The sequence below is a fragment of the Marmota flaviventris genome, chromosome 1 (assembly GCF_047511675.1).
Source record: "Marmota flaviventris isolate mMarFla1 chromosome 1, mMarFla1.hap1, whole genome shotgun sequence".
Lineage (NCBI taxonomy): Eukaryota > Metazoa > Chordata > Mammalia > Rodentia > Sciuridae > Marmota > Marmota flaviventris.
Genome location: NC_092498.1, coordinates 220383608 through 220409280, shown reverse-complemented (window position 1 = coordinate 220409280; position 25673 = coordinate 220383608). Strand labels below are relative to the sequence as shown.

Here is a 25673-nt window from a genome sequence, read left to right as displayed (position 1 = left end):
GAGAGAGAGAGAGGAGAGAGACAGCCACAGAGGGGACAGAGCAGGGACAGGGGGCGTGAGTGTGGAATGCCTAAGGAGCTTGGTGCAGACCAGCCTCCCGGTGTGGAGGGTCCTGAGCGGCAGCCTCTGTTGGCCTGCCCACCCAGGGAGCCGTAGGAGGAGCTGTACATGGGGCTGCCAAGGGTCAGGAGAAAGCCCCACCTGCAGGACCTGGGGCTGCTGCTGTGGGAGGCCCGGGGCAGTGCACGGAGGCCGCAGCACCTGCCGTTGGTCTGGCCACCTCTTAGTGCCCTTGGCTGCACACATGCTCCTGGTCATCTGCAGAGCATAAACATAGTTCAGTGCTGACCTTGGTGGCCTTCTAGGCTGTCTGGTGTGTCAGGGTCCCCAGGGCTCAGACCGAGGATGGTGCAGTCAGCACCAGGGTACCCTGGTCTGCGTTGCTCCCACCTTCCCCAGCTCATGGGGAGCACAGAGGCAGAGACGTGGAAAACCTCTGGCAGCCCTGTGCCTGTGGGGCTGGGACCAGTATCACCTGCAGTGACAGGTATGTGGAGGATGTGGGCACTGTTTTTCTCCATGTGTGACTGAAGGGGAAACAGGCTCAGAGAGGGTAAGCTCCTTCATCAGGTCACACAGAAAGGGAGCAAGGGGCCAGGGCTGAAGCCTCTAATTTTGTCAGTTTCATTTCCTTCTCCTTTGACAGCAGTTTTAAAACAAATAACTGTGCTCTACTGACTCCCAGAAAGAAGCTCCTGGCACCCTGAGGAGCAGGCTTCCTGAACTCACCAGAAAGGGGAGCCAGCTTGTCTGGGGCTGCAGAGCAGAGGGTCTGGCACAGAACTGCTGGACTGTGACCCTGAAGGGTCTTTCCATAAGGGTCTGAATGGATTTCCCTGTCTTTGGACAACAGTCTGTGAGGACTCATGAATGATGATACTGTCGCCTTGCTGTTGTCATTGATTTTCTGGTGCTCTTTATACAGTGGAGAGATTAAATCTTGGTCATGTCTTTTTCTTCTCCTATCAGAAAACACAGCCCCCTGGGGAGTGAGTCTCGGTTAATTGTGGGGAGAGGTAGAAGCAGGCTGAGTAGGTCTCTGACCCTCTGTCTGAGAAGCCCAGGGTCTCCAGGGCCATGGAGCCTGGGCATCTCGTCTAGGAAGGGCGTCAAGGAAGCACTCATTTCCTAACCTGAGTAGGGCACACAGCAGGTGCTTAGTAGGTGCAAGGCCTGCTCCCTGCAGCCCAGAGCAGCACGGATTTACCCAGCACCTAGAGCAGCACGACTGGGACTCTGGAAGCTCTCCGAGCCTGCAGCCCCAGGTCCCAGAGGGTGGGCCTGTGGGTGGCCAGAGGGCTTCCTCACGCACCTGGGAAGACAGGCCCCGGCCTCTCCCCTGTGGCCGCCTCGGCCACTCTGGGCAGCGCCCTGGGATTCGGTAGCCCGGGTCCAACCTTAGCCCCGGCTGGGCCTCAGGCTGCCCTGGCTGCCGTGTCCTTCCTCTGCCGCTCCGCCTGTCCCCGCGGAGGTCCCCACCCGAGGCGGGCTGCGGGGCCTCCGGGCTGGCTCCCGGGAGCGGCGGCCTGGCGTCCGGGGCTCCCTCCCCTCTCCCGGCCCGTCGACCCCGGCCCCGCTGGCACCTCGGGGAGGGCGCCGCTCGCTCGCGGTGCGACGCTGCGGCGGGGGCGGCGGGGGCGGGAGCCGTCTGGGAACCGCCGGCCGAGCCTCGGGCTGCGGGGACGGCGCGCCGGCCCGCGGCGGCCGGCAGGAGGCGCAGCGCGGGCGCGCAGGGGAGCGCGGCGCGCGCACGAGCCCACCCGGCCGCGCCCGGACAATACCCGCCGCGCGCGGCGATGCCCGCGCCGGTGCCGCCCCCGCGCCGCGCAGCCCCGGCCGCCAGGCCCTAGCCGCCCGCCCGCCCGCGCCGTCCCCGCAGCGGCACCGCGGACCTGACCTCGCGCGGAGATGGAGTGAGTAGGCGCGCGCGGGCCGCCACCCGGAGGGCCCCACGCCTGCCTCGGGTGGGGGCGTCGCGGCCCCCGCGCGGCCACAGCGGCGCCGAGCGGCTCCCGGCCCGGCCCGCTTCCAAGGGGCCACTCCTGGGGCCTCCCCTGCAGACCCCGGGGCCGCGGGAGGGGGGCCGGGCTGGGGGCTTCCGGGACCCGGCGGAGGCGTACGCCCGCCCGCCCGCGTCCCCCGGGTAAGAATGGGCCACCTGTGGGTGGGCGGCCTCAGGGAGCCGCACGACCCCTCCCCAAATGGCACTGGCCGGCTCCGGCCAGGCACCCCTCCCCCGCCCCGCCCGAGCTCCGCTGCTGGCACCCCGGTCGCGCATTCGCGCTCGGCCAGTCCTGCCCCACCCTGCGCTCCCGGGGCCTGCCAGGTGTCCTGAGCCCCTGCCCAGGCCCAGGTCCGGCGCCAGGGCTTGTCGTGAGTTGTGCGGGCGGGAGGGGCCTCCTGGTCTTCCTCCCTGCGGCTGAGGCGGCTCCCAGATGGAAGCTTGGCTTTGGTTCCCGCCCCTCTGGAAGTCTGAGCCCCTTTCCCCAAGAAGGGGACCCAGTGGTGTGGCCGAGAGGGCCTGGAGGGGGCCGCAGCTGGAGTCCTGGAGTCTGGAGGCAGTGGGCAGCTGACTCCGTGTGGGGTTCGGGCAGCGGCTGGCCGCAGAGTGTTCTGGACGCAGGTGCCCAGTGAGTGTGCCTGGTCACTCTGGGCTCAGTCCCCTCTTCTCAGTGAGAGTGCGGCCAGGCCCCTCACTCACACAGGTGGCCCCCCGAGGTCGCCGGATGGGTTTGCATGGGCAGTGGAGGGGGACGCACCTTCTGTGTCCAGATGTGTACCCTGTGAAAGGGCCAGCAGTGCCCCCCTCTGGGGCCCCATTCCCACCCATCGGGGCTGGCATGGAAGTCCAGCCAGCCTGTCCAGGCCAGAGGTCACTCCCCCAGCCTTCCCTCTGGCTGTGTTTTCTAAGTGGTAACTTTCCTCCCGGGATCCACCCGTGACCCGCCACACCCTGGCCTGGGTGGGAGCCACCGCCAGGCTCCCTGCCTGGGAAAGGAGAGACACCCTGTGTCCTCTGCTTTTGAAACACCAGACAAAGGCCTGGCCTGCTCCCCCACCGCCCCGGGAGGGGAGCCCAGCCAGGGGCTCAGGGGAGCCAGGGCCTGGACTTGCCTGCTTCCCGTCCCCTCCCCGGCCTGTTTATCTGCTTTGCTCTCTTGGCTCAGGGGAGTTTCTCAGGCCTCCTGACAGCAGGGCCTGGGCAGGGTGTGGCCATGGGAGGGGGCTGCCCAGGGGCAGGAGGCAGGGAGAACACCCACCCAGAGGAGCAGGCTGAGGGAATATGCCGGTTGGACCCTATTGTTCCCTTTCCCACCGCCCTTTTCCTTCCCCACTGAAGATCCTGAGGCTCAGAGGGGGATAGCAGCTGCCCCAGGGTCACACAGTACCTCCCACACTAGCCCTGCAGCTTCTTGGGCATAGGTCAGCTGTGCCAGGGGCCCTCAGTTGCTATGTCTGGGTGGAAGGAGGGCTGGGTGTCTGCAGCTGTGGACAGCCGTGGAAAAAGCTCTCTCCAGCTCCCTGGTGACAGAAGGTAGGGAGAGGCTTCATTGGGGGCAGCCCTGTCTTGGACACCTGGCCCTCACTCCTGGGCCTTCTCCACGGGGGTGGGGGGAGATGGACTGTGGGCCTGGAGGGAGGCAGGGCAGCCAGAATGGGACAGCTGACCTCACCATCACCACGATTTCCTGGCCCACCACCCTGGAGTGTGGCTGGGTGCTGCGGCCCCCAGGGTGATGGAGAGTTCAAAAATCACATTTAAGTTCTGAAGGACATGGAAATGCTGTGAGTTTAAGGCTTAAATGAATTTTCATTAACAATGTGAGGATTTGACAGAAACAGCCAGTATCCAGTGAGCTGCAGGATGCAGTGAGCAGGTGCTGGGCTGGGGACCTCTGCCCTGGGAGACCCGGGCTGCCCCAGATTCCTCCTTGCCCTCGGCGGGGACCTCCGGAGGGAGGCCTGCTGGGGCGCTGGCTGGTTCCTTGCAGCTCGAAATCGCAGGTCTCCCTCCCAAGAAGCTGGTGGGTTAAGGTAGGAATCCAGTGAGGACTGAATGTCACAACCAGCTTCCATTAACCGCTCTCTCTGCGCAGGGCTTTTTGGCTCTGATGTCGCGGCAACAACTTCTGGTTTTCTTGGTAACAATGTAGCATTCTACCCCAGAGGGAGGGCATTTAGTTTCAACTGGGAGCCCAGGGGCTGCAGGATGGGCAGAGTGGCCGGCTTGTTTACTCGGTGGACACTGACTGTCTCCCTGGCCCAGCTCTGAGTACCTCATGGGGTGAACCTGTTGGTTCCTACGCAGGCAGCCAGGCCAGTGCGGAAACAGGCCCAGAGAGGTCAAGAAGCCTCAGGAGACCACCCAGCCAGGGAGCCCTCAGGGTGGGAGCCCGGGAGCTTTTCGGTGCTTTCCTGGGTCTGAGGGCTGAGGTCTGGAGGGTCCAGGGTATCAGATACACTGGCATCTTCTTTTAGTTTTCTGAGCCAGGCCGAAGGGAGCCTTGGCAGGGTTCTTGGACCCGGGGCATATGCAGCCCCCTCCCCATCACTTCTATGACTCCTTCGGAAGCGGGGCTCCCTGGGGATCTTTGGGCATGTTGCTTTCTGTGGCTGATTTTCTTCTGAGGAAAATTAAGTGCTGTCAGGTGGGGTGAGGCCGTGCCTTCATACCACCCAGGGCCAGCATTTCTGCCTCAGCCTGTGGCCAGGTCCTTCCCTGGGACCTGGACCTTAAAGCTGGAAAGTGGGCTGATGTTCTTAAAAAAACGTGACTTTTTTGGGCTGGGGCTGGGGCTCACATGCGTGAGGCACCAGGTTCCATCCTCAGCACCACATAAATTTTTTTTTTTTAATGTTAAAAATAAAAACAACTGACTTTTTCTTCTGCCCTGTCTTCACCCAAACAATCATCTGCTCATGTAACAGCCGTCCCTGCTGACCTTCCCACCCCCAGCTTGGTCAGAAGTGTGGGGAAAACTGGGTGCAGTGGCCACGCCTGTAAACCCAGCAACTTGGGAGGCTGAAGCAGGAGGCTCTCACCTTCCAGGCCTGGGCAACTCAGTGAGGTTCTCAGCAGCTTAGCAAGAACCTGACTCAAAATTAAAAAAAAACAAAAACACGTTGGGGATGTGGTTCCGTGCAAATCGCCCCTGAGTTCAATCCCGATACCAAGAAAGAAGTAGTGTGGGAAAGGTCTCCTGGCCCCTTCCACCGAGGCCTTTTCTATGAAGTATGGTTCAAGGGTCTACCCAGCAGACAGAAGGGTGCACCTGGTGCACGCGTGTGCAAAGGCCCCGAGGTGGGAAGCATCTAAAGATGAGAACATTCTCTGGTTTGTGGTCTGAATCCTGGCAGGCCTGGACTGTACCCGGGGGAGCTGTGGGCAGTGTCTGAGCAGCAGAGGAGCAAGGGCCTTGAAGGTACCAGGGGCAGGTCCAGGAAGGGGCCCGTTGGGGCTCTGACAAGAGCATCTCCACCAGAGCCAGGTAGGAGGCCTGACTGTAGGACTTCCCCCCTTCCTCCCTGCCTCTCCTCTCCACTCCCCTCCTGCAGTGCTGGGGCTGGTACCCAGGCCGTGCACTCTGGGCGGGTGCCGTGCCGCTGGCCCCTTTTTATCTTATTTGAGATGGGGTGTCACTGGGGATACCAGGCTGGCCTTGCTCGAGATCCTCCTGCCTCAGCCTCCTGAGTCACTGGGATGACAGGTGTGGCTGCTGCTCCTGGGTTTGACTCCAGAGCTGCGTGGTGGTTAGAGCTCCCACAGGGATGGGCAGCCTGCCCAGGAGGGTCCTTGCAGGGGCCTGCTGTCTTGGATGGTGGCTGTGTGGCGGTGTGGGTGTGAGGAGCAGTCAGGCAGGGTGGCTGTCTCCTGCCAGGGGTTTCCAGCAGGAATTCAGAGGCAGCCAGAGCTGGTCACTGGTCCCAGAGACGACCTGAGCTGGGCTGGGGAGCCCAGTAAGCCAGGCTGGTGAGGGCCAGAGTGAGGGCAGCCAGGCAGACGGTCAGAGGAGTGCAGGTGGGATGGCCAGACTTGCAGCCTCCTGGGGTGGACGGCGGCAGCCTGGGCAGAGTCTGGTGACCCCTGTCACAGAACGAGGAGGAGTGCCCTTCCTTAGTGTGCATGACTCTGACCAGAGCCCCAGGAAGGGCCTCATGCTGCCCACGTGGGTGGCAGGACCACAGCCAGCCTGGCCTGGCCAGGGGGAAGGTAGGCTTGGATGGGTCAGCCACACTGAGCTGCTCAGCCTGGCCGAGGCTCCAGTCCATGCCTCCTGACCCATGTCCAGTGTCCAGCTCACATTCTTAGTTCAGGTTGAGTGGCCCTGACCTGAAATTCCAAGATCTGCAGCCTCTGAGCACCCTCCCCGCCCTTGGTGGAAGCCCCACCCGGGAGTCAGGAAGAGCCACGGAGCTGACACTCCTGCAGGAGAGTCCCCTCGGAGGCCACAGCCACGGCCTGGCTTCTCCCAGCACCACGGGACAGGGCAGTGGTCCCCTTCGGGTGTGAGTCTGAGGCGTACCTGCAACTCGGGGGGCTTTGTGGGCAGCCCTGGGTCCCCCGGGAGGACGTGACTATCACTAGCCCCAATTCACAGCACTCTGTCACCCCCCGGCCCTGCCCCCCAGCCCTGCCCTGCGGCCCTGTCCTGGACCCTCCTCTCACTGTCACACACGGTGCCCCGGTGTCTGGTCTCACTGAGCACCAGGCCCCCAGGCCCGTCCACACTGCAGCAGTGCCACCTCGCTCCTGCTCACGGTGAGGACGCTCCAGGGATGGGCCACAACTTGTACCCATTTGTCCACCTGCAGATGCCTGGTGCTTTGTATCCTCACTCGCTGTCACTCGTGGGTGCTGGGCTGGGTGAGGACCCTGCCTTGGCTCAGTGTGAGCCGGACAGAGCCTCAGCAGGAAGATGTGGTGAAGGGCAGGTGGCCCTGGGGTGGCAGGTGTGTGGCAGGGCAGGGCTGAGGCCAGGGGCCCTTTGGTCGGGGGCTTCCTCTGAGATTGCTCACTGGTCCAGCAGACATTAAGTGCCTGCTGTGTGCCAGGGACAGCACAGCCCTGTCCTGTTGGGGAGACAGGAAGAAAGCAAGATCGTTGAGTTCCGCGGTTCTGGTCTGTGGTCTGGATCCTGTGTTCTTGGGTGGGCTGGGGGCTTGGAGGTGCTGGGGGCAAAACTTAGGTGGTCAGGGGAGGCTCCGTGAGGAGGTGGCCTCTGGGGAACAGCCAGGCCAGGGAGTCTGGGGAGGGCTGGCCTGAGGAGTGAGGAGGTGGCCTCTGGGGCTGGTCTCAGCCGGCTGCCCCTCCCTGCTGTGAGGGCCAGGGCAGGGTAGAGCTCCTCCCCACCCCATCCCAGGCCGGGGGCAATAGATTGGATTCTCTGGTCTGTGGCCTGCCCTGACCCCCTCTGCCCTGGGGTGATGCTTCTAGATTTTTCCATGGGTGGTGAATTGTTCTCACAGGTGTTGTGGGGCCCTGGGAACCCTCCTGAGGAGGGCTGAGGGGCCAGAGATCCAGGAGGGCTTCCCGGGAGAGGTGGCTGTGCGGCTGAGCTTGCAGGTGGAGGAGGGGAGGAAGAGGCTGAGCCCATGGGGCCAGGGGCAAGGCCCCGACTGAAAGAGCTGGTCTGGGGGAGGGGGAGGCTGGGGATGCAGCAGGGCAGGGGGTGGACACGGTCCTGGGAGTCCAGGGGGGACCAGAGAGGTGAGATGGGGCCTGCCCTCACCAGCCCACAGTGGGAAGGGGCTCTGGGCACCTCACTCCCCGGGGCCACGTGACTCTCCCACTGCATGGCCAAGGTCACTGTCAGCTGTTTTCTTTCAGTTAGCACAGGAATGTTCTGGACACTGGGCCCAGTGCCGGCCCTGGGATGGGACCCTCACATTCTTGCCAGCCTAGTGCTGCTGCCCGGGCCAGCCCTGTGGGGAGACGCACTACACCCCCACACCTCCAGACTGCCGTCCTGCCCGCTGGGTGACCTTGGGCCTGTGGCATGACCTCTCTGGACCTTTAAAAAACACGTGCTCTGCGAAGTGGAGGCCCCTGCGTGCTGTCCCTGGGCTGGGTCCCCATTAGCTCATCTCCTGGAGCCTGGAGTATCTCTCAGCCTCAGTCCACACCCTCGAGTCCTGAGCCGCCCACAGCACCGCTCGAGCCCAGATTTTGCTTCAAGCGCCGTTAAAATAAGTGCGCGGACAGGACGCCTGCCCACGCGGATGATGGGCACCCAGGTGCAGCATCTTCCCCCAGCGGCTCAGAGCTGCTGCCCACTGCCCAGCGGAGGCAGGCGAGGCTCAGAGGCTGAGGAGTGGGTTGCCTGGGATCACACAGCCGGGGGCTGCGGCCGCCTTTAGCGAAACCAGCTTCTCCTCCGGCACTAAGACCCTTTGTGATGGGGCCCCGCCTCTCCAGGCCTCCAGGAGACCCCGCATCCCGGCCGTGGGGCGCCTGGCTGTGTCTGGCCCTGGACAGAGCCGGGCCTCGGGTCGCAGAGCCGCCTGGCCCCTCCACAGCCTCAGTCCCTCATGGGTGAAGAGGCGGGGCAGTGTCCTCGCGAGGCAGGGCGTCCCAGGAGGACAGCCTCACTTTACCGCACTAGTGCTCAGCGCCCTTTTCCTTTATCGATTGCCAGGGTGTGCAGATGAGGCCTCTAGTCTCCGCCTCGCTGTCTTTATCCTGCCCCTCGCCCCTCCTGGTAGATGTCGGAGGGGCCGGGAAGCCCACCCTTCTTGCAGCCTGGGGGTGGACAAACCCCGCACCCTAGAGGCAGCCCCTGAGGCCTCGGCAGGAAGCCACGCAGCCCCCCAGCCACGTCTGGGGGCGGAGATGCTCGCGCTGGCCCCACCCCCGCGTGCCGGGCCTCCCTGTTGCCATGGGGACAGCGCGTTGCCAGGGCGACCGCCTCCCGCGGGCCCTCCATCCATCACCGGGGGCGCGGCGGCGGCGGGTGGCTGTGGCGCCCCCAGGCTGGGGAGGGAGGGAGGGAGAGGGGCGCACTGTCTGGGCTCGCAGTCTGGGATGGGGACAGGGGTGGGGACTGGAGGGGAATGCGCTTCCGGGCCTGACCTTCCCCTGCCCTGGCCCAGGGGACAGTCCGCCCAAGCAAGGACACTACCCGCCTTGTCTCCAGCCTGGCAAGCTGGCCGCACAGCCGTCCCTGTGTGCGCTCTGAGCGGCCACCTGACTGCCGACCTCGTGCGGCCCGTGTGCAGCAGGGTCTGAGAGGCCTGGGTAGCCCCCCCCAGCTCTGCCTGCTGCACCACAACAGGAAAGGGAGTCTGCAGTGTGGCTCTCAGGGACAGTGACTGCTGGAGGCCACTCGGCCACCTCTGGTCTTGTCCTCTGGACCTGGTTTCCAGCCACGCGGGACCCAGCAAATAGGAGGCAGCCCTGCTCAGGGGTGAGCTCTGCACAGCGTGTGGAGCCACATGACAGGAGGGCCGGCCAGAGGGGCAGGGTGGACAGGCCACAGAGGCTGGGCCCTGCCCGGTTCCATACTGGCTCCATCCTGGGAGTGACAGGACAAGCAGGCTTTGGGCAAGGGAGTGACGGGGCCTCCTTCTCATTTGAGAAGCTGCCTTGTTTGAGTGGGCCAGGCTAAGGCAGCAGGAGGTGTAGAGGCCTGGGCTGGCGCAGGGAAATGTGGGGCCAGCAGGAAGGGAGGAGAGATCTCTGGGGGGAGTAGAATGGGGACACCCAGCCTGCACCACAGCAGGGCAGGCCCAGAGCTGTAGCTGCCCCGGCTCTTCAGGAAGAACCTTAAGTCAGAAAACTGGATCGAACCTTTCCTGAGCCCCATCCGCCAAACCTGGCATCCCGAGAGGGAGATGGGAAGCCACAGATGGGCCCCTGGGAATCACTGGGAGCGGTAGGTGCTGCCTGCCAGGAAGGGAGGGTCTGGGCGGGGTCACCTGTTGGGCTGGGAGCAGGGCGACTCCACAGTCCTGGTGAGGCTGGGCAGGCCAGGGACCGCAGCTGGGCTGTCTGTCTGTCCCCTGAGCAGCCTCCCAGGCTGGGCTGAGGTGGAGCCAGCGTGGTGTGGGGCTTGGGAACTGTTTCCTGGCCCAACTCTGGGATATAAGGGGAAGTCTTGGGACTAGAGGTACTTGTCACTCCTCACTTGAGCACATGGGGAAACTGAGGCCCAGAGAGGTACCGGGCTCTTGGGAGGACTCTGGTGGGCGCCAGGGCTGACGTGCCAAGGGGGTTGAGGACAGCAGCAGGCCCAAGGACAGTCTTCAGTTTCTGAGAGGTTAGGGGTGGGAGGGGAGGACGGCAGTTGGGGGGTCTGTTCCCTCAGCGCCTGACTCCCCTGCAGCCAGGCCCGCCCGGGCAGCTGGCCTCGGGGCAGACAGTGGGACCCTACCTCAGGCCCAAGGCGGCTGGCTCTCTGGCTCTGCAGCAGCAGAGGCGACAGGCCACCAGCGTCCCCAACATTCACCAGGCTGCCACTGCAGGCAGCTTCCTGGCCAGCCAGAGCAGATGCTGGGCGGAGTCAGGGTCGGGGAGCAGGAGCTCCCCAGGTGTCCTCCAGCAGCTCAGAGCCCTGTCCCTGGGTGCCTGTGGCAATGTGCGCTTCTTGAGCACCTGCTGCACACCAGCCCTGGAGACGGCTGTGCAGGCTCCCTGACCAGAGCCAGGACTCGCGCTGTGCTTCGGTGTCACACCCTCTCTGGGCCTTCTACCCAGGGCAGGGGGCCGTCTGGTGGCTCCTTCACTCCCCTGGTTCCCCTCTGGGTGGGCAAGAGTCCTGACCCTGACCCCAGCCTGCTCCCTGCAGTGCCCTTCCCTGGCCCGTGTGTCTGGCGAACTCTTGTGCGTCCCCCGGCCAGGCTCACCGCCCCCCTTTCCCAGACCCATCGGCGGGCAGGGCTTGTCACCTCCTGTGCACCTCCCTCAGGCTGTCCCTCCCTTGGCCCTGCCCAGGGCGCTGGAGGGTTTGCCCAGTGAGTTAATGACCTCAGAGGCTGATAGAGTGACCGCTGCCTCTGAGGGGCAGGGAAGGGCCCACTCTCCAGAGGGGAAAGGGTCAGTAGCAAGACTCTGTCCCTGCACAAGGGCAGAACCAGGGGCTGGCTGGAAGCAGAGTGGACCAGCGTGACCTGTCTCACCCCAGGGTCCTCGAGGCGGATGCTTCAGCCCAGCAGGAGCGGCTCCAGGCCATTGCCGTGAGTCCTGCCCACCAGGGACGGGAGGCTGGGCACTGGGGGACGGGGGTCTTGGGCGGGACGGCAGGCCCAGCGCCATCCTCACTTCCAGAGGACACAGGCCTGCGGGGCCTCGGGGAGGGCGTGGGGCCCTGTGGCCAGCCGGGCTGACCCCGCGACTCCCCCGACCAGGAGAGGCGGAGGAGGCAGGCGGAGATCGAGGGCAAGCGCCGGCAGCTGGAGGAGGACAGGCGGCAGCTGCAGCACCTCAAGGTCCGAGGGAGGGGCCTCGGCCATGGAGGCCGTGGGTGGCGACCCTGACCCCACTCCTGACCCTAAGCTTGAGCATGTGCCCAATGCTGACTGTGTCCTTGACCCCAGTCCTGACCTGACCCTGACCCTGACCCCTGCTGCACAGTCCAAGGCCCTGCGGGAACGCTGGCTGCTGGAGGGGACACCTTCCTCGGCCTCAGATGGGGAGGACATGAGGAGGCAGATGCAGGAGGACGAGCAGAAGGTTCAGCTCCTGGAGGGCTCCATCTCCAGGTGGGTGCCCGGGTCCATCTCCAGGTGGGTGCCAGGGGTCCATCTCCAGGTGGGTGCCCGGGGTCCATCTCCAGGTGGGTGCCCGGGGTCCATCTCCAGGTGGGTGCCTGGGGTCCTTCTCCAGGTGGGTGCCAGGGGTCCATCTCCAGGTGGGTGCCCGGGGTCCATCTCCAACCGAGTTCCTAGGGTCCATCTCTAGGTGGGTGCCCGGGGTCCATCTCCAGGTGGGTGCCCGGGGTCCATCTCCAGGTGGGTGCCAGGGGTCCATCTCCAACCGAGTTCCTAGGGTCCATCTCCAGGTGGGTGCCCGGGGTCCATCTCTAGGTGGGTGCCCGGGGTCCATCTCCAGGTGGGTGCCCGGGGTCCATCTCTAGGTGGGTGCCTGGGGTCCATCTCCAGGTGGGTGCCCGGGTCCATCTCCAGGTGGGTGCCCGGGGTCCATCTCCAACCGAGTTCCTAGGGTCCATCTCCAGGTGGGTGCCCGGGGTCCATCTCTAGGTGGGTGCCCGGGGTCCATCTCCAGGTGGGTGCCCGGGGTCCATCTCTAGGTGGGTGCCTGGGGTCCATCTCCAGGTGGGTGCCCGGGTCCATCTCCAGGTGGGTGCCCGGGGTCCATCTCCAACCAAGTTCCTAGGGTCCATCTCCAGGTGGGTGCCCAGGGTCCATCTCCAACCGAATTCCTAGGGTCCATCTCCAGGTGGGTGCCTGGGGTCCATCTCCAAGCGAGTTCCTAGGGTCCATCTCCAGGTGGGTGCCCAGGGTCCATCTCCAAGCGAGTTCCTAGGGTCCTTCTCCAGGTGGGTGCCCGGGTCCATCTCCAAGCGAGTTCCTAGGGTCCATCTCCAGGTGGGTGCCCGGGGTCCATCTCCAACCGAGTTCCTAGGGTCCATCTCCAGGTGGGTGCCCGGGGTCCATCTCCAAGCGAGTTCCTAGGGTCCTTCTCCAAGTTTTTTAGGGTCCATCAATGTCTGGGGTCCATTTCCAGGCCCAGCTGGAGGGTCTGTCTCTGGGCGGGAGCCAGGGGTGGGGGGTCAGGTGGCACAGGGTCCTGAGCAGTCAGGATCACTGGCTCCAGGACCAAGGTTGGCCGAGGCATGGGCAGGGAAGAGCCCCGAGGGGCTGTCCTGAGGGTACGTGGGCAGCCGTGGAGCAGCAGGCTTCGCAGGGGTCGGGGCCGTGGGGACTGAGGCTGCCCTGCTGGCCTCGGGGTAGGGACCCCCACCCGGCTCTCAACAGCCCCAGGTGTAAGAGGCTGGGAAGGAGGCGGATGTGGCCCCAGCACAGGACTGCAGTTTCCTCCTGGCTCCCTGCGTTGTCCTGCCGGTGCTGGGCCCTGGGCAGCTAGGCCTGCAGGAAGCCCGGGGCGGGCGGGGCGGGCAGGATGGGGCCAGTGGCCTTCCCTGCTGGGACAAAGCGCCTGGAGTTTCCGGGCAGGCAGGAGTGACCGGAGTGATGGTGTCAGGGAAGAGAGAAATGACCAGAATCCCAAGTGTCTCCTCCACCAGGGGAGGGGCCTGAGAGGCGGCCCAGCACAAAGGCCCATGTGCTGGACCTAAGCTGGCCAGAGTCCTGACCGACTGGTTTGAGAGGAAGCATGTGGGGGGATTGGCCCTGGGTGGTGGGTGGTGACGATAGGCATGTGGGGTCTGGTGAGTTGGGGGAGCTGAGGGTCCCCCCTCGCGGCCTCCTCCCCTCCCCAGCAGGGAGGCAGGAATCCCTGGGGCTGCTTCACTCAGCCTGGGGCTGGCAGGCGCCCCCTGCAGGCAGGAGCACAGCCGGGAGGCCCTGGGGGTCTTTGTGTCTTGGCCCTGGGGGCGGCCCTGGGGGTGGCCTGGGGGTGGCCCTGGGGGTGGCCTGGGGGTGGCTCTGGGGGTGGCCTGGGAGTGACCTGAGGGTGGCTCTGGGGGTGGCCCTGGGGGCGGCCTGGGGGTGGCCCTGGGGGCAGCCCTGGGGGAGGTCTTGGGGATGGCCTAGGGGTGGCCCTGGGGATGGCCTGGGGGTGGCCCTGGGGATGGCCTGGGGGTGGCTCTGGGGGTGGCCTGGGGGCAGCCCTGGGGGAGGTCTTGGGGATGGCCTGGGGGTGGCTCTGGGGGTGGCCCTGGGGGTGGCCTGGGGGCAGCCCTGGGGGAGGTCTTGGGGATGGCCTGGGGGTGGCCCTGGGGGCGGCCTGGGGGTGGCCTGGGGGCAGCCCTGGGGGAGGTCTTGGGGGTGGCCCTGGGGGTGGCCCTGGGGGCGGCCTGGCGGTGGCCTGGGGAGCGGGTGGCAGGCCTGAGCGGAGTCCCTGAGCGGCGCTGTGCTTCCCACCCTGGCTTGGTTTTCACTGGGTTTATTTGTACCATTATCTCCTGACTCTCAGAAAGTGACGTTTTTTTCCATTGTCCCTGAAGAGAGAGTGTTTCCTGTGGGGGAAAAAAAATGGATCTGAGTGGAAGGGGGGGGTCTGCAGCCAACTGTGAAGGGAAGTGCCGAGCCAGCCCTGGGGCGAGTCCGGTGGCTCCTTGCTGGCCCGGGACCCTGTGCCGTGCCTCGGTTTCTCCGACTGTCAAGCGGTGTGATGAGAACACCGTGGTGCAGCGCTGTTAGGAAAAGTCAAAACCAGCTGGTCCTCGGGCAGAAAGTGCCAGAAGGGCCCCGGCACACAGAGGCCTTCACACCTGCCCCTCCTCAGGCTGGAAAGGGAAATCGATGTGCTGGAGAATGGGGAGCCGGCCCCTGCCCCCTTGAGAGAGGACAAGGCAGCGCCCAGTCCAGCCCGGACCCTGGCCCCAAGCCCAGCCAAGGAGCAGCCCCGGGGGGAGTTGGTGTGCAGCCCAGAACAGGTGAGATGATGAGTGGGCAGATCCCTGGCTCTGACCCCTTCCTCTGCGGATGCCCAGTGGCCCAAGCACAGATCCAAGCAGGTGCTGGGGTTTGAGGCCCAGCTGTGCAGCCTGGGACATGTTGGCCTCTCTGAGCCTCAGTTTCCCCGTCTGTAAGATGCAAGAGCTATTAGAATACTAGCTAGGGACATTACCAGGGCTCAGTGAGTGGTGGGCCAAGCCCTAGATGAAGCCAGACCCACAGGGAGGGAGGTTTTGATGGATGCCCCCTGTCATTGCACCTACTGAGCCCCTGGCCCTGTGCTGGGCGCTCCGTGTGTTGGACAGCCCTTCCAGGGGGGAGCAGTGTCCCATTGGATGAGAGACAAACCCCAGGCCCAGGGAGGTTGAGAGAGCCTGGCCCCAGGCCACCATCTGGCTTGGCCTTTGCTTCTGGGATCTGCCCTGGAGCAGACATGTTAAGACAGACCTCCAAGTCAGGGTCAGCACCTGTGTACGTTGTGCCCCACGCCTCTCCCAGTGGGCTCAGGGGCCCTGGGGCCTGCCTCCTTCCCTGCACCCCTGTCTTGTGGGGTCAGTTCGGCCCCTGACCCAGGGAGCTGCAGCTGTGTCCTGTTGGTCTGCCACCCTCCCTGCTGACCATGCCTGGTTTGGGAGACCAGGAAGAGGGAGATGTGGGACCCAAGGAAGCATGTGATTCACAAGAGGCTGGGCAGGCTTCCTGGGGGTGTGGGATCTGAAGGCTGAGTAGGAGTTCTGCAGGCAGACGGCACATGTGCAGGCGGGTGTCGCGGGAGGTGAGCCCGCACTCCCGGCTGCCCCTGCTGCCGGCGGGCCTCCTGGGGAGAGGCAGACCCTGAGCAGGACCGCAACTTCAGGGGCAGTGAGCATGCCCAGAGCTCCTGCTCCTCCTCCTGGAGACCGGGAGCCGGCCCCTGCCCACTTGAGAGAGGGGGCTTGGTGGGAGGGCCAGAGACCCCGGAGCCCCTGTGGGGAGAGATGAGCAGCCTTTCAGGTGAGGCTTAAGGAGCAGCCAGGAGACGGCCGCTGGGCAGGGAAGACCACCCCAGAACTGGTCGGGAGTGGAGCCCTGGAGTGGTGGGGGACCAGAAGGCCTGGGCGGGGTGACACCCCCACTTCCCACGTTTCCGGCCCCAACGCCAGGGGATGTGACGGCCGGGAGAGACGGGACGGGAAACAGGCGCACCGGGTGGCGGACCGCCGCGCGGGCGCTGGCTGACCCTCTGCCTCTTTCTTGCAGACCCCGCCGGGCACGCCCAAAGGTAGGCGCGGGGCCCGCGCGCCCCCTGGCGGCGGGCGGGGGGCGGCGCGCTCTGCCTGCCGGGTCTCCGCTCGGTTTCACCACGCCCGCGGGAGGGGCCCAGCCACGGCCCTGCGGGCGGGCCGGCCTGTTCTTGGGTCTGTAACGTGGGGCAGAAATCCTGCCCTAGAGACCAAGGCCGCCGCGGGACTGAGACCCGGCCGTGGCGGGTGGGTCCCGGCTTGCTGAGGCCGTCCAGCCGAGCGTTCCTGCCACGTGGTGGCCGCTGCATGACAGGCGTGGGCCACTCACCTGCCATGACGCGGGACATAGTCTAGAGGTCAGCATGGTAGTGCATTACGTTCAGTGAGTCCAAGCTCGGTGAGTTGTGAAACACCAGTCCCGTTTTGAAGCCTGTTTTAAGTGGGCCTGTCTCCCTGCAAAGCACAGGGCAGCCCCCCGTGGCCGGGGCAGCCCACCTATCTCAGGCCTGATTTGTGGTGTGTTAATTGATTATTCATGAGAAGAGGGTCTCCTTGACCGACTGTCGAATTAATAATTAAAGTAAATCCGTGCAGCCTCTCGGGACGTTGTGAAAGTCGTTTGAGCCGAGGCGTGAGAACCCAACCTGGCATTTCCTTTGGGGGGGGCTCTGTGTGCATCAGGGTCCAGGTGCATGGAAGGGGCCCAGGTATTGGGGGCCCAGTGCATGGAAGGGTCCCAGGTATTGGGTGCATGTACCTGCGGTGAGTTGAGCCTGTGGAGGGCTGTGTGACCTTCTCTCTCCGCCCTTTCTCCACCCTGCCTGCCCAGCCGAGAAACAGGTGTCCAACACCCCTGTGCGGACCATCGGAGGCTCTCCCATGGTGAAGGCAGGTGGGTGGTACCCAGGCTCCGGCCTTGTGTCCTGCCGCCGACCAGACCACAGCTCAGTCCTCGGGGCCTGGTGGGGTAGGGGTGACCCAGACCTGCCCTGGCAAGGTCGGAAGTGGGCAGTGGTCACGGGGGTGGTGTCTGGACTGAGGCTGAGGCTCTGGGCTGGGGGTGGGCCTCCGGCATCCTCTGCTTTGGCCCTGGGCCACACCCCGGCCAGGCTTCCCCAGGAAGGCAGGCCCCGCGCATGGCGACTTTAACCCAGTGCCCTGGCTTCTGTACCTCTTAACCTCAAGGTGGCCCCTGGGGTGGGGGGGGCACAGGCCTGCACCCACTCCACGGCTGAGGACACTGGCTGCAAATCCCACTGGCCTCTGGGGCGTCGGGCAGCAGGACCGCGTGAGAGAGGGCACCTCATCCTGGAGGCAGCCCGGGGCCCGGGTTAGGCTCAGTCCTGTTTGGTTAGACACGGGGAGCCATGCTCCATCTGCCAGCCAGAAGGGGACTGAGCACCCAGGGCCTTGCACCCAGGGCTGGCCTGGTCCCACACAGGACTAGACAGTGACAAGTCCTGAGAAAACACAGAGAAGTTGTTGAGTTGGGAAGAGAAGTGAAGACCTATGAGGGGGACTAGGGTGTGACAGTGCCCTGAGAGAGGGGGTCTCGGGGAGGCTGAAGTTCTCCTACATGGTGGCAGGAGGCCCAGGGGAGCATTTCAGAGTGCAGGGTGCTTTTAGGGCCTGTGCCCGTTAGACCAGCCCTGTGGCACCCAGGTGAGGTCCCCCCCACTTTTTCCTTTGGCCCTTGTCTTTGTGCAGCGTGTAACCTGCCCAACAGTGTGGGTGGCCTGGGAAGTCGCTGTCCAGGGACAGGGATGTTAGGCCACTCAAGGACAAGAGATTAAATAACAGTCACTCGCTCGGCATTATCCAGTACCTGCTGTATGCCAGGCAGGAGGGACACAGAGTGGGGGCAACTCACTCTACAATTTAAGAACACAGAGCCAAGAACGTAGACTCACAGGGCACTGGGAGGACTCGGCCGAGGAAGGCTGAGGACCAGGGCAGGGGTGGCTGCAAGTCCAGGGCGGACGGTGGGACGACTGTGGAGGAGGTAGGATGTGGGAGGCTGCAGCCCCACTGGGCCAGGAGCCTGCAGTGGGGGGAGAGGGGCGAGGCCCAGAAGGACAGAGCCGCCCTGGCTGGGTGGAAGCCCAGGGGCAGATGCAGGGCAGGTGAGTGGGGCCTGGGCTCTGGGGGTGAGGGAGCTGAGGGCCAGGTCCTCCTGGAGATCGGGGCTGGGCCTGAGCACCAGAGGCCAGGTGGCAGGAGGAGACCCAGATGACCATGAGGGCTGAGGGCTTGGGGGGTACCCCAGGTGAGCCAGGCTGAGGGACAGCAGGCTCGAGAGGCCCTGGGCCTTGGCTCTGGTGTCCCTGCAGGTGAGGTCTGCAGGCGCTGCTCCATGGCTCCAGCACTGGGCACCTTTCCTTCCTGCCTGGGCAGGTTGGGGGCCGGGGCTGAGGTCTGTCCAGGGGCAGCTGCTTCGAGGACCCTCCTCTCCACGGCTTCACAGAGCAGCAGTGGGAGGCTGGCTGCAGAGCCACAGCTTCGAGTTCTGACGTCCTGCAGCGTCACACTGCAGTCAGCCCAGTTGGTGGAGGAAGCAAGATGTGCAGAGGGTCTGGGTGGACAGAGGTCAGGCTGTGCTGGGGGCTGGGCTGCTGGGCCTCTCCCACCCACTGCGCTCCCCCCGGGAGGGGGTGGAGCCTGGATGTGGAGATGAGCTTGGTGGCCAGCAGGGCTCCAGGTGCAGAGGGGAGGACCAGGGCCGTGGGGCTGAAGGCAGGATGGGCCTCCAAGGCCCAGCAGAGGGACTCGGGCCCAAGCCCCGGGCACTGGGAGGCCCGGGAGGCTGTGGAGCGGGGGAGGCCAGGTCCGCACGGCACACGGCACCCGGCACCCGGCACCCGTCTCTGCTTGGCTCTGCGCTGCCCCCCCCTGGCTTGGCGGCTGCCCCCAGGGCACGAGGGAGGGCGGGATCGGCATAACCCGTGCCTCTCGTGGCAGCCATGTACTCAGTTGAGATCACTGTGGAGAAGGACAAGGTGACAGGGGAGACCCGGGTGCTGTCCAGCACCACACTGCTCCCCCGGGAGCCGCTTCCTCAGGGCATCAAGGTCTACGAGGACGAGACGAAAGGTACGCCCCCGCCTGCCGGCCTCCAGCCAGCGCCAGGTGCAGGCCCCGGCAGGGCTCAGCACAGCCAGGCCCACGGAGCAGGGCCCAGTGCCCCCACCCCTGCCACGGGTTTGAGGCCCTGGGCCCTGGCTGTGGCCCACACGGTCATTCCCTCAGAAAATGCTGTGGCCGGACCCTGTTGCAGACATGCGGCTGGAGTAGGAGCCCTCAGGAGAGTCCCCTTCCAAGCTCTGGGGGTGCGGCCCAGCCCCTCCAGAGCCCATTCGCTGCTCACTTATTTATTTTATTTTATTTTATTTAAAAATATTTTTGGTACTAGGGATTGAATCCAGGGGTGCTCTACCATAGAACCACATCCCAGCCCCACCTTTTTGATTTTGAGACAGGGGTTTCCCTAAGTTGTTGAGGCTGGTCTCAAACTTGCAATCCTCCGGCCTCGGCCTCCAGAGCCTCTGGGATTATTATAGGTGTGCGCTCTGTGCCCTGCTTCACTTATTTATTTTAATTGACTGATTAATGTGTTTATTTTGCAGTTCTGGGGATTGAACCCAGGGCTGCTCTGCCACAGATCTATACCCCAGCCCTTTCCCTTTCGGTTTGAGGCAGGGCCTTAGTATGTTGACCAGGCTGGCTTTGAGTCTGTGCCCTCTTCCCTCCGCCTCCTGAGCAGCTGGGAGGACAGGCCTGCGCCACCTGCCTGGTTGCCCTTTAAGTGATCTTATTGTGACAAAACTCCTGGAAGACCCAGGGATGTACAGGGGCCTCGGGAGTCTCCAGCTGGGGCTGGTGGGGGCTTCTCAGGAGTGAGTGGGAAGGAGTGCCCGGCAGGGCCTCAGTGTGGGCAGAGGCCTGAGGAGGGCCGAGGGACTGGGCCAGAGGGACAACAGGAGCCCCAGGTGTGGCAGGGAGGGGCTGAAATCTGATTTGGTTCTCAGGTGCCTTATGGGGAGTGGTGTCCAGTGGTCAGTGCTGGCCCAGCAGGCAGGAGGGCCTCGTTCCATCCCCAGCACCACAAAACACAGTCATGCATCAACCCAGGGTGCCTGACCCAGGGGCCAGGAGGGACCAGGTGCCGGGGATGCCACCAGGAGGCAGGGGCCCAGGAGGAGGGGGCCCGGAAAGCCTTCGTCCCTCTGGATCTGATCCCATATCACGGAATGTCAGCTTGGAAGAGAGACGCCTCGGGTCGATAGTTCATGGGGAGCACTCCATCCCCCACAGGGACGCCCAGCCCCTCAAGCAGCCCCCGTCCCTCCAGCCCTGCACCCCAGGTCCAGTCTGTCACTGGTCACAGGATGTGGCCGGTGTGTCTGGCTGTCACTGAGCACAGGTCCTCAGGTCCCTCCACGCGGCAGCTGGGTCACAGGCTCCTGATGGTGGCCCCCAGTGTGGGATATGCTGCAGTGCCCCTGGCTCCTGCCCTGGCCAAGGGAGAGCGCCCTGCAGGCGGCCAGGCCATGTGTGGCACGGGTGTCCATTTCCCGTCTGGGCTCAGGAGGGCTGGCTGGTGGGGACTTCTGGCCTCCAGGCCCCAGTGCCGCGTGCTCCCCGCTGGTGGGGGAGGCTCCATGTGCCTCAGCCTCATCAGCGCTGCTCTTGTCACGAGAGCCACAGGGGCTGCCCGAGTGGTGTCGGTGCCTGGCAAGGCTCTGGTGCCAAGGCCTTGGGTGCTGCGAGGCAGCTGTGACTCGGGGCGTCTCTGATGCCAGCCCAGCTGGGTCAGATGAGTGCAGGCCTGGTTCAGCCCCAGCTGTGGCCCCGTGGCCTGGGGCAGGCACTCCTGGCACCCCCACCTGCCCACCCCACCCAGCTCCAGGTGGCCTGCCCCCGTCCCCGCCCCACCCCGGGGACCCCAGACCTGCCACACTGGACTCTGCCTGCTGGGGATGGAAGTTGAGCCGTTTCGTGGCAGCCTGGGGCTCACATCCTGCCTCAGGGCAGTGTGCACCCCACCCTCTGTCCTGGGAGCGGGGACCCCTCCCAGACATTCCTGGCATCCGGGTGCAGGACCCCCGCCCTGGGTCAGGACGAGGTGCCACCCTGGGCAGCTGGTTCCTAGGAGGGGGTGCAGGTCTCTGGTCTGCGGCGGGTGTCGCCCACGGCCAGGGGCCCTTCTAGGGCTGAAGCCTGGTCCTCAGGGAGCACAGCACAGTTGGGAAAGGGTGGAGGTGTGGACCGTCAGATCCCGAGACCGGACGGCCGTCCAGGCACCTATGGGAGGGAAGACTGAATGGCCGACGGCTCACTCAGGGCCCGCCCAGGGCACCCAGAGACCGGAGAGTCCGGAATCCCTGCTGCTCTCACCTCCTGCCCCCAGGATGTGGACCCTGCACACCAGGACCAGACTGCCAGAGTGACGGGGTCTAGCCCTGGCTGCCAGAGTGACGGGGTCTAGCCCTGGCTTCCCTTTTTAAATTCTCGTTCTTGCCATCTTTACGATGGAAAGAAAAACCCCGGCCTACTGTGTTGGCTTCTGCTGCTGTGACAGTTTACCTGAGAAAAACAGCTCAGAGGAGCAGATATTTATTTTGGCTCATGGTTCAGGGGTTTCAGCCGCTGGTCAGCAGCTCCATGGCTCTGGGCTGAGGTGGGGCAGAGGGGGAGAGAGGGAAGGGGACGGGTACAGACCAAGGACTCCCTCCCCCCAACTTCCACCACCTCCCATGAGCCCTTCAGCTGTGGGCCCTTCCGGGGATCACCCCAGTGACGGGGAGAGCCCGCAGGTCCACCCTCTTCCTGGAGACCCCCCTCTGCACACTGCTCACTGGGGACCAAGCCCTCAGCACAGGAGCCTTTGGGGGACGTTCCGGGTCCAAACTGTGTCACCTGCTTTGCCAGGTGACTGCACAGGAGCTGGCTGGCTGAAGAATATGGGACAGTTTCAAAATGCAAGATGGTGACGCCCCATCCCTGTCTCCCAGGCTGCCTCAGAGGCAGCTGTGGATTTTCCTCTGTGCACCCGCTGGCTGCGTCCACAGCCTGAGGGCTCTAGCTGTCCGTCAGGGAATCTGCTTCCTGTTGGGAGCCCACTCACACCTCTGTCTCTTCTTGTGCAGTTGTCCACGCCCTGGACGGCACCGCCGAGGACGGCGTCCACCCACTGAGCTCCTCCGAGGTGGACGAGCTCCTCCACAAAGCAGACGAGGCCGCTCTGAGCGAGGCGGGGTCCACAGCTGGGGCAGCCGAGGCCGGGGGGCCTGTGGAGGCAATCCGGTCCACGCCCGCCCGGCGCGAGATCCCTGGTGTGCAGGCGCAGCCTGGCGAGGCCACCTCGGGTCCGCCGGGCACCCAGCCCGGCCAGGAGCCCCCGGTCACCATGATCTTCATGGGCTACCAGAATGTGGAGGATGAGGCTGAGACCAAGAAGGTGCTGGGTCTGCAGGACGCCATCACGGCCGAGCTGGTGGTCATCGAGGATGCGGCAGAGACCAAGGAGCCCGCCCCGCCCAATGGCAGCGCAGCCGAGCCCCCTGGCGCCGCAGGCTCCAGGGAGGAGGACCAGGTGGGGCCCGAGGCCACCACCAGCGACCCCCAGGACCTGGACGTGAAGAAGCAGCGCTGCAAATGCTGCTCTATCATGTGAGCCGGCCCGGCCCCCAGACCCTGGCCCCACCCTCCACACCAGACTCCCGCCAGCCCGGCCCCTCCCGGCACCTGCCCACCCTGCACCCAAACCTCACGGGCCCAGGACCTGCGTGTTGCTTCACGTCCCTTGAGTTTTCTTTCACTGAAGGAGGGACGGGGCCCCGCCTGCCGGCACACCCCGCCCTCAGCCTGGACCCCGAGCCGTGCACTGGTGCAGAGAAACGGGCTGGCCTGCTCTCCCCAGCGAGGACCCCAGACTGCGGCAGCTTCGCCATGTGGCTCGCGCCCACAGGGTCCTGGTTGGTGTGGCCTGTGGCCAGCCGCCTGTGCCTTCCTGCCACCTCCCACAAGTTTCTGAGGGGACCAGGAGCCGAGGGGTCCCGGGGCCTGGTAGTGGGACTCTAAGGGGCCCTGCCAAAGGCGCTGGCCCCCATCCCTGGGCATTTGGGTGAGGCCACGCTTCTTATGGGGCTTGAGGTCTTAGAATGGAGCACGGGCTCCTCTGGACATCCTCAGCCTGACATGTACCCCCACAGGCCCAGCCAGTGGACGATGGCACTTAGGGCGAGGACTGGGGGGATGTGCCCCATTGGGAGGGGTCTGTCACCCCTGAGCTGTCTCCTAGACAGGGAAGGCCGGGGTCTAGGAGCTGCCCCCTGCACAAGGGCCACATGAGCTGCTCTGGTCCTGAGTTTCTGTCCCCCCACTGGGACCTCCTTCCTCCTGGTGCTAATTTGGGGACCCCAGTGGCCGCTCCTGGCCTCCTGTCCAGCCTGCTTGGACCAGGGTCTTGGGTTCCCCTAACCATACCCAAGAAGTCCGCCCCACCTGCCGGCTCTGCTGGGCTTGGAGCATTTCTGGGCCGGGAGGTCTCCCTGGCTGGAGCCGGAGACCCGGTGGGCCACCCAGCCCAGGGTGAGCCTGCTCACCGCCCTCACTGGATGTGGCAGGGGCTCCCTGCCTGGGGCCGGCCCTGCTAGGCCCCGGAGGCACACTCGTGCCCACTCTCACAGAGCCCTCTCCTTGAGTGCTGGCTTTGGCGACCAGGCCTCCAGCCCAGGGCCCGCACTTGGGCCTTCTCTTGGCCAGCGGTCAGCTGCTACAGGGTGACTGCAGGGACCAGGCTGGATGGAGCTTGGGTCCTGGCTGCATGGAGCCCCTCCGGCAGCTGGGAGGAGGGGTTGTCTCTGGGGGTGGCCTGGGCAGTGGCCGTGGGACCCTCTCTTCCTCCCTCGAATCTGCCCGAGCCCCTCGAGCCGCGAGCCTCCGCTCAAGTGCCCTTGCTGCCCTCTGCTTCTGATGTGTGATGAGGCCCCGATGTTCTCGACTTTCCCAGAGAAGCAAATAAACAGTGCGAACAGCCCAGTTCCTGGAGTTCTTGGGTTTCGCCGGGCGCGAGGGTGCGGCCAGCCCAGGGTGGGGCCCTGCCCGGCGGGAGCCATAAAAGGAGCTGCGCAGGGCCAGGGTGAGCTGCTGCCCTCGCTGTCCCCTCATCCGGGGCTTCCCTGGCCATCTTGGTGGGAGGGGGTGATCCCAGCCTCTGCACACCTGTCTGCAGCACCTGAGCAGGTAAGACCTGGAGGTCAGGGGCGGCTCCTGGGTGGCCAGACTTGTTCCTGTTTCCAGGGGGGCCCTTGAGTCCCACATCCACCCTGCCCTGTCCCCTGGCTGGACTCGTGGCCCTCAGAGATGGGGGTCCCCACAGACACCCTGGTCCCTGGGGACACAGCAGCAGCAGGGGGTGCTACAGGGGTCTTCATGCCAGTCAGGTTCCCGTGCTGACCCCGGTGCATCTCACCATGAGTTTCGAGAAGTTTCTGGGCCTTTGTTTCCCCACCTGTAACAGGGCTTTAGAATCCCAGGGAGAGGCCAGGCCTGGTCTGCAAGCAGGAGGCGGGGAGTCTGCTGTCCAGTGTGCCCAGCACCCTGGGTGTCCAGTCTTTACCTCCTGAGGCCTCAGTTTCCCCGGGCGTGTGCTATGGAGAGGAATACCTAAGATGGGGTGCCGGGTTCAGATCCGCTCGCCCTGGGACAGGAGGGACACTCTGGGCCTCTAGGTCCTAATCTGCCCAACAGGGAGGAAAGGCCCTGTGTGAGCTGGGGGGCCAGGCGAGGCCTGCACCCTGGTTGGACCTCCGGGCAGCCACCTGGGCTGTGCTGGGCCCTCCAGCACATCTACTTTAAGTCCCCCAAGATGTAGAGCCAGGGGTACTGGAAGGAGAGATGATGAGATGAGAGATGAGATTCAGGGGGGCCATGGCCAGCCTTAGGGCTGCTCAGGACAGAGCCCCAGCCTCGAGTCCTGAAGCCCGAGCCCTCTGCACTGTGCCCCAGCCCGCAGACAGCGCTGGGCGAAGAGGTCAGCCTACCCCTGTGATCCGGGCTTCCTGAGGCCCCGTGGGTTCTCTGGCTCCGACGGAGCATCCGGCCTCAATGTGCCCTGTTGGCAGAGGGGCCTCAAGCCCTCGTCCCGTGCTTTGTGTGGACAGGACCACAGGGTCTGTCCCGGCAGTCCTGGGAGAGTAGCAGTGTGCCTTGCCCACTTCCTGGAGGAGAGGAGAGCCAAGGTCCCATCTGGGGCGTGGCCCCCGGACAGGGGCTGGGTGAGTCTCTGACTCTCCACCCACAGCTGGAGCTGGCAGAGGGGCCAGCGCAGCTGCATGCCCCAGGCACAGGGATGGCCCTCAGCAGAGTGGGGTGGGCGGGGGACCTGGGCAGCAGCAGCTCAGTGGCTGGAGGCCCCTGGCCAAAGGGGCAGTTGCAGTGGGCATGATGCCCGCCCTCAGCCCAGCCCGGTGTCGTCTTTCTCCCTCCTCCTCTGGACTTTGCTTCCCGGGCCCAGGCGGGGCTGGGAGGGGTGCACCTGCTTCCCTAGGTGGGGCCTCTGTGCCTGGCAACCTGGCAGAGGGCCGAGCTGAGGCCTCCTGCTCTGAGTGGACGGCCACAGCTGCGGCTGGAAAGTGGCTGGGCTGCAGGTGAGGCTGGGGCCCTGCCTGGGGCGGGCCTGGCGGGGAGGGTTCTGATTGAGGGGGCATGTGTCCACTGTAGTCAGCTTCCCTGTGAGCACCCTGGCCCAGCCGGGGTGGGACCGCCCGGGGCCCACTCTGAGGCCTGAAGTCTGTGCCCTGATTCCGATGGGGCTTTGGGATCCCAGAATCCCAGGATCTGAACCCGTGA

The 25673-nt window shown here is 65.0% G+C and overlaps 1 protein-coding gene across 14 annotated transcripts; it reads left to right on the top strand.

Moving 5' to 3' along the window:
- The first annotated feature begins 1821 nt into the window (after positions 1-1821).
- On the top strand, positions 1822-23861 carry Palm (paralemmin). Of its 14 annotated transcripts, none has more exons than XM_071604831.1 (9): positions 1822-1973; positions 11181-11232; positions 11404-11484; positions 11593-11757; positions 14426-14576; positions 15838-15859; positions 16651-16713; positions 18780-18911; positions 21968-23861. In XM_071604831.1, exons 2-9 carry the CDS (start codon positions 11195-11197, stop codon positions 22492-22494), a joined length of 1179 nt encoding a protein of 392 aa, XP_071460932.1. In that variant the 5' UTR covers positions 1822-1973; positions 11181-11194; the 3' UTR covers positions 22495-23861. The 14 variants fall into 14 exon arrangements, with proteins under 14 accessions (XP_071460932.1, XP_071460955.1, XP_071460934.1 ...); XM_071604854.1 differs by having other exon boundaries at positions 1856-1973; positions 11630-11757; XM_071604833.1 differs by lacking the exon at positions 1822-1973 and adding an exon at positions 2144-2203.
- Positions 23862-25673: the final 1812 nt, after the last annotated feature.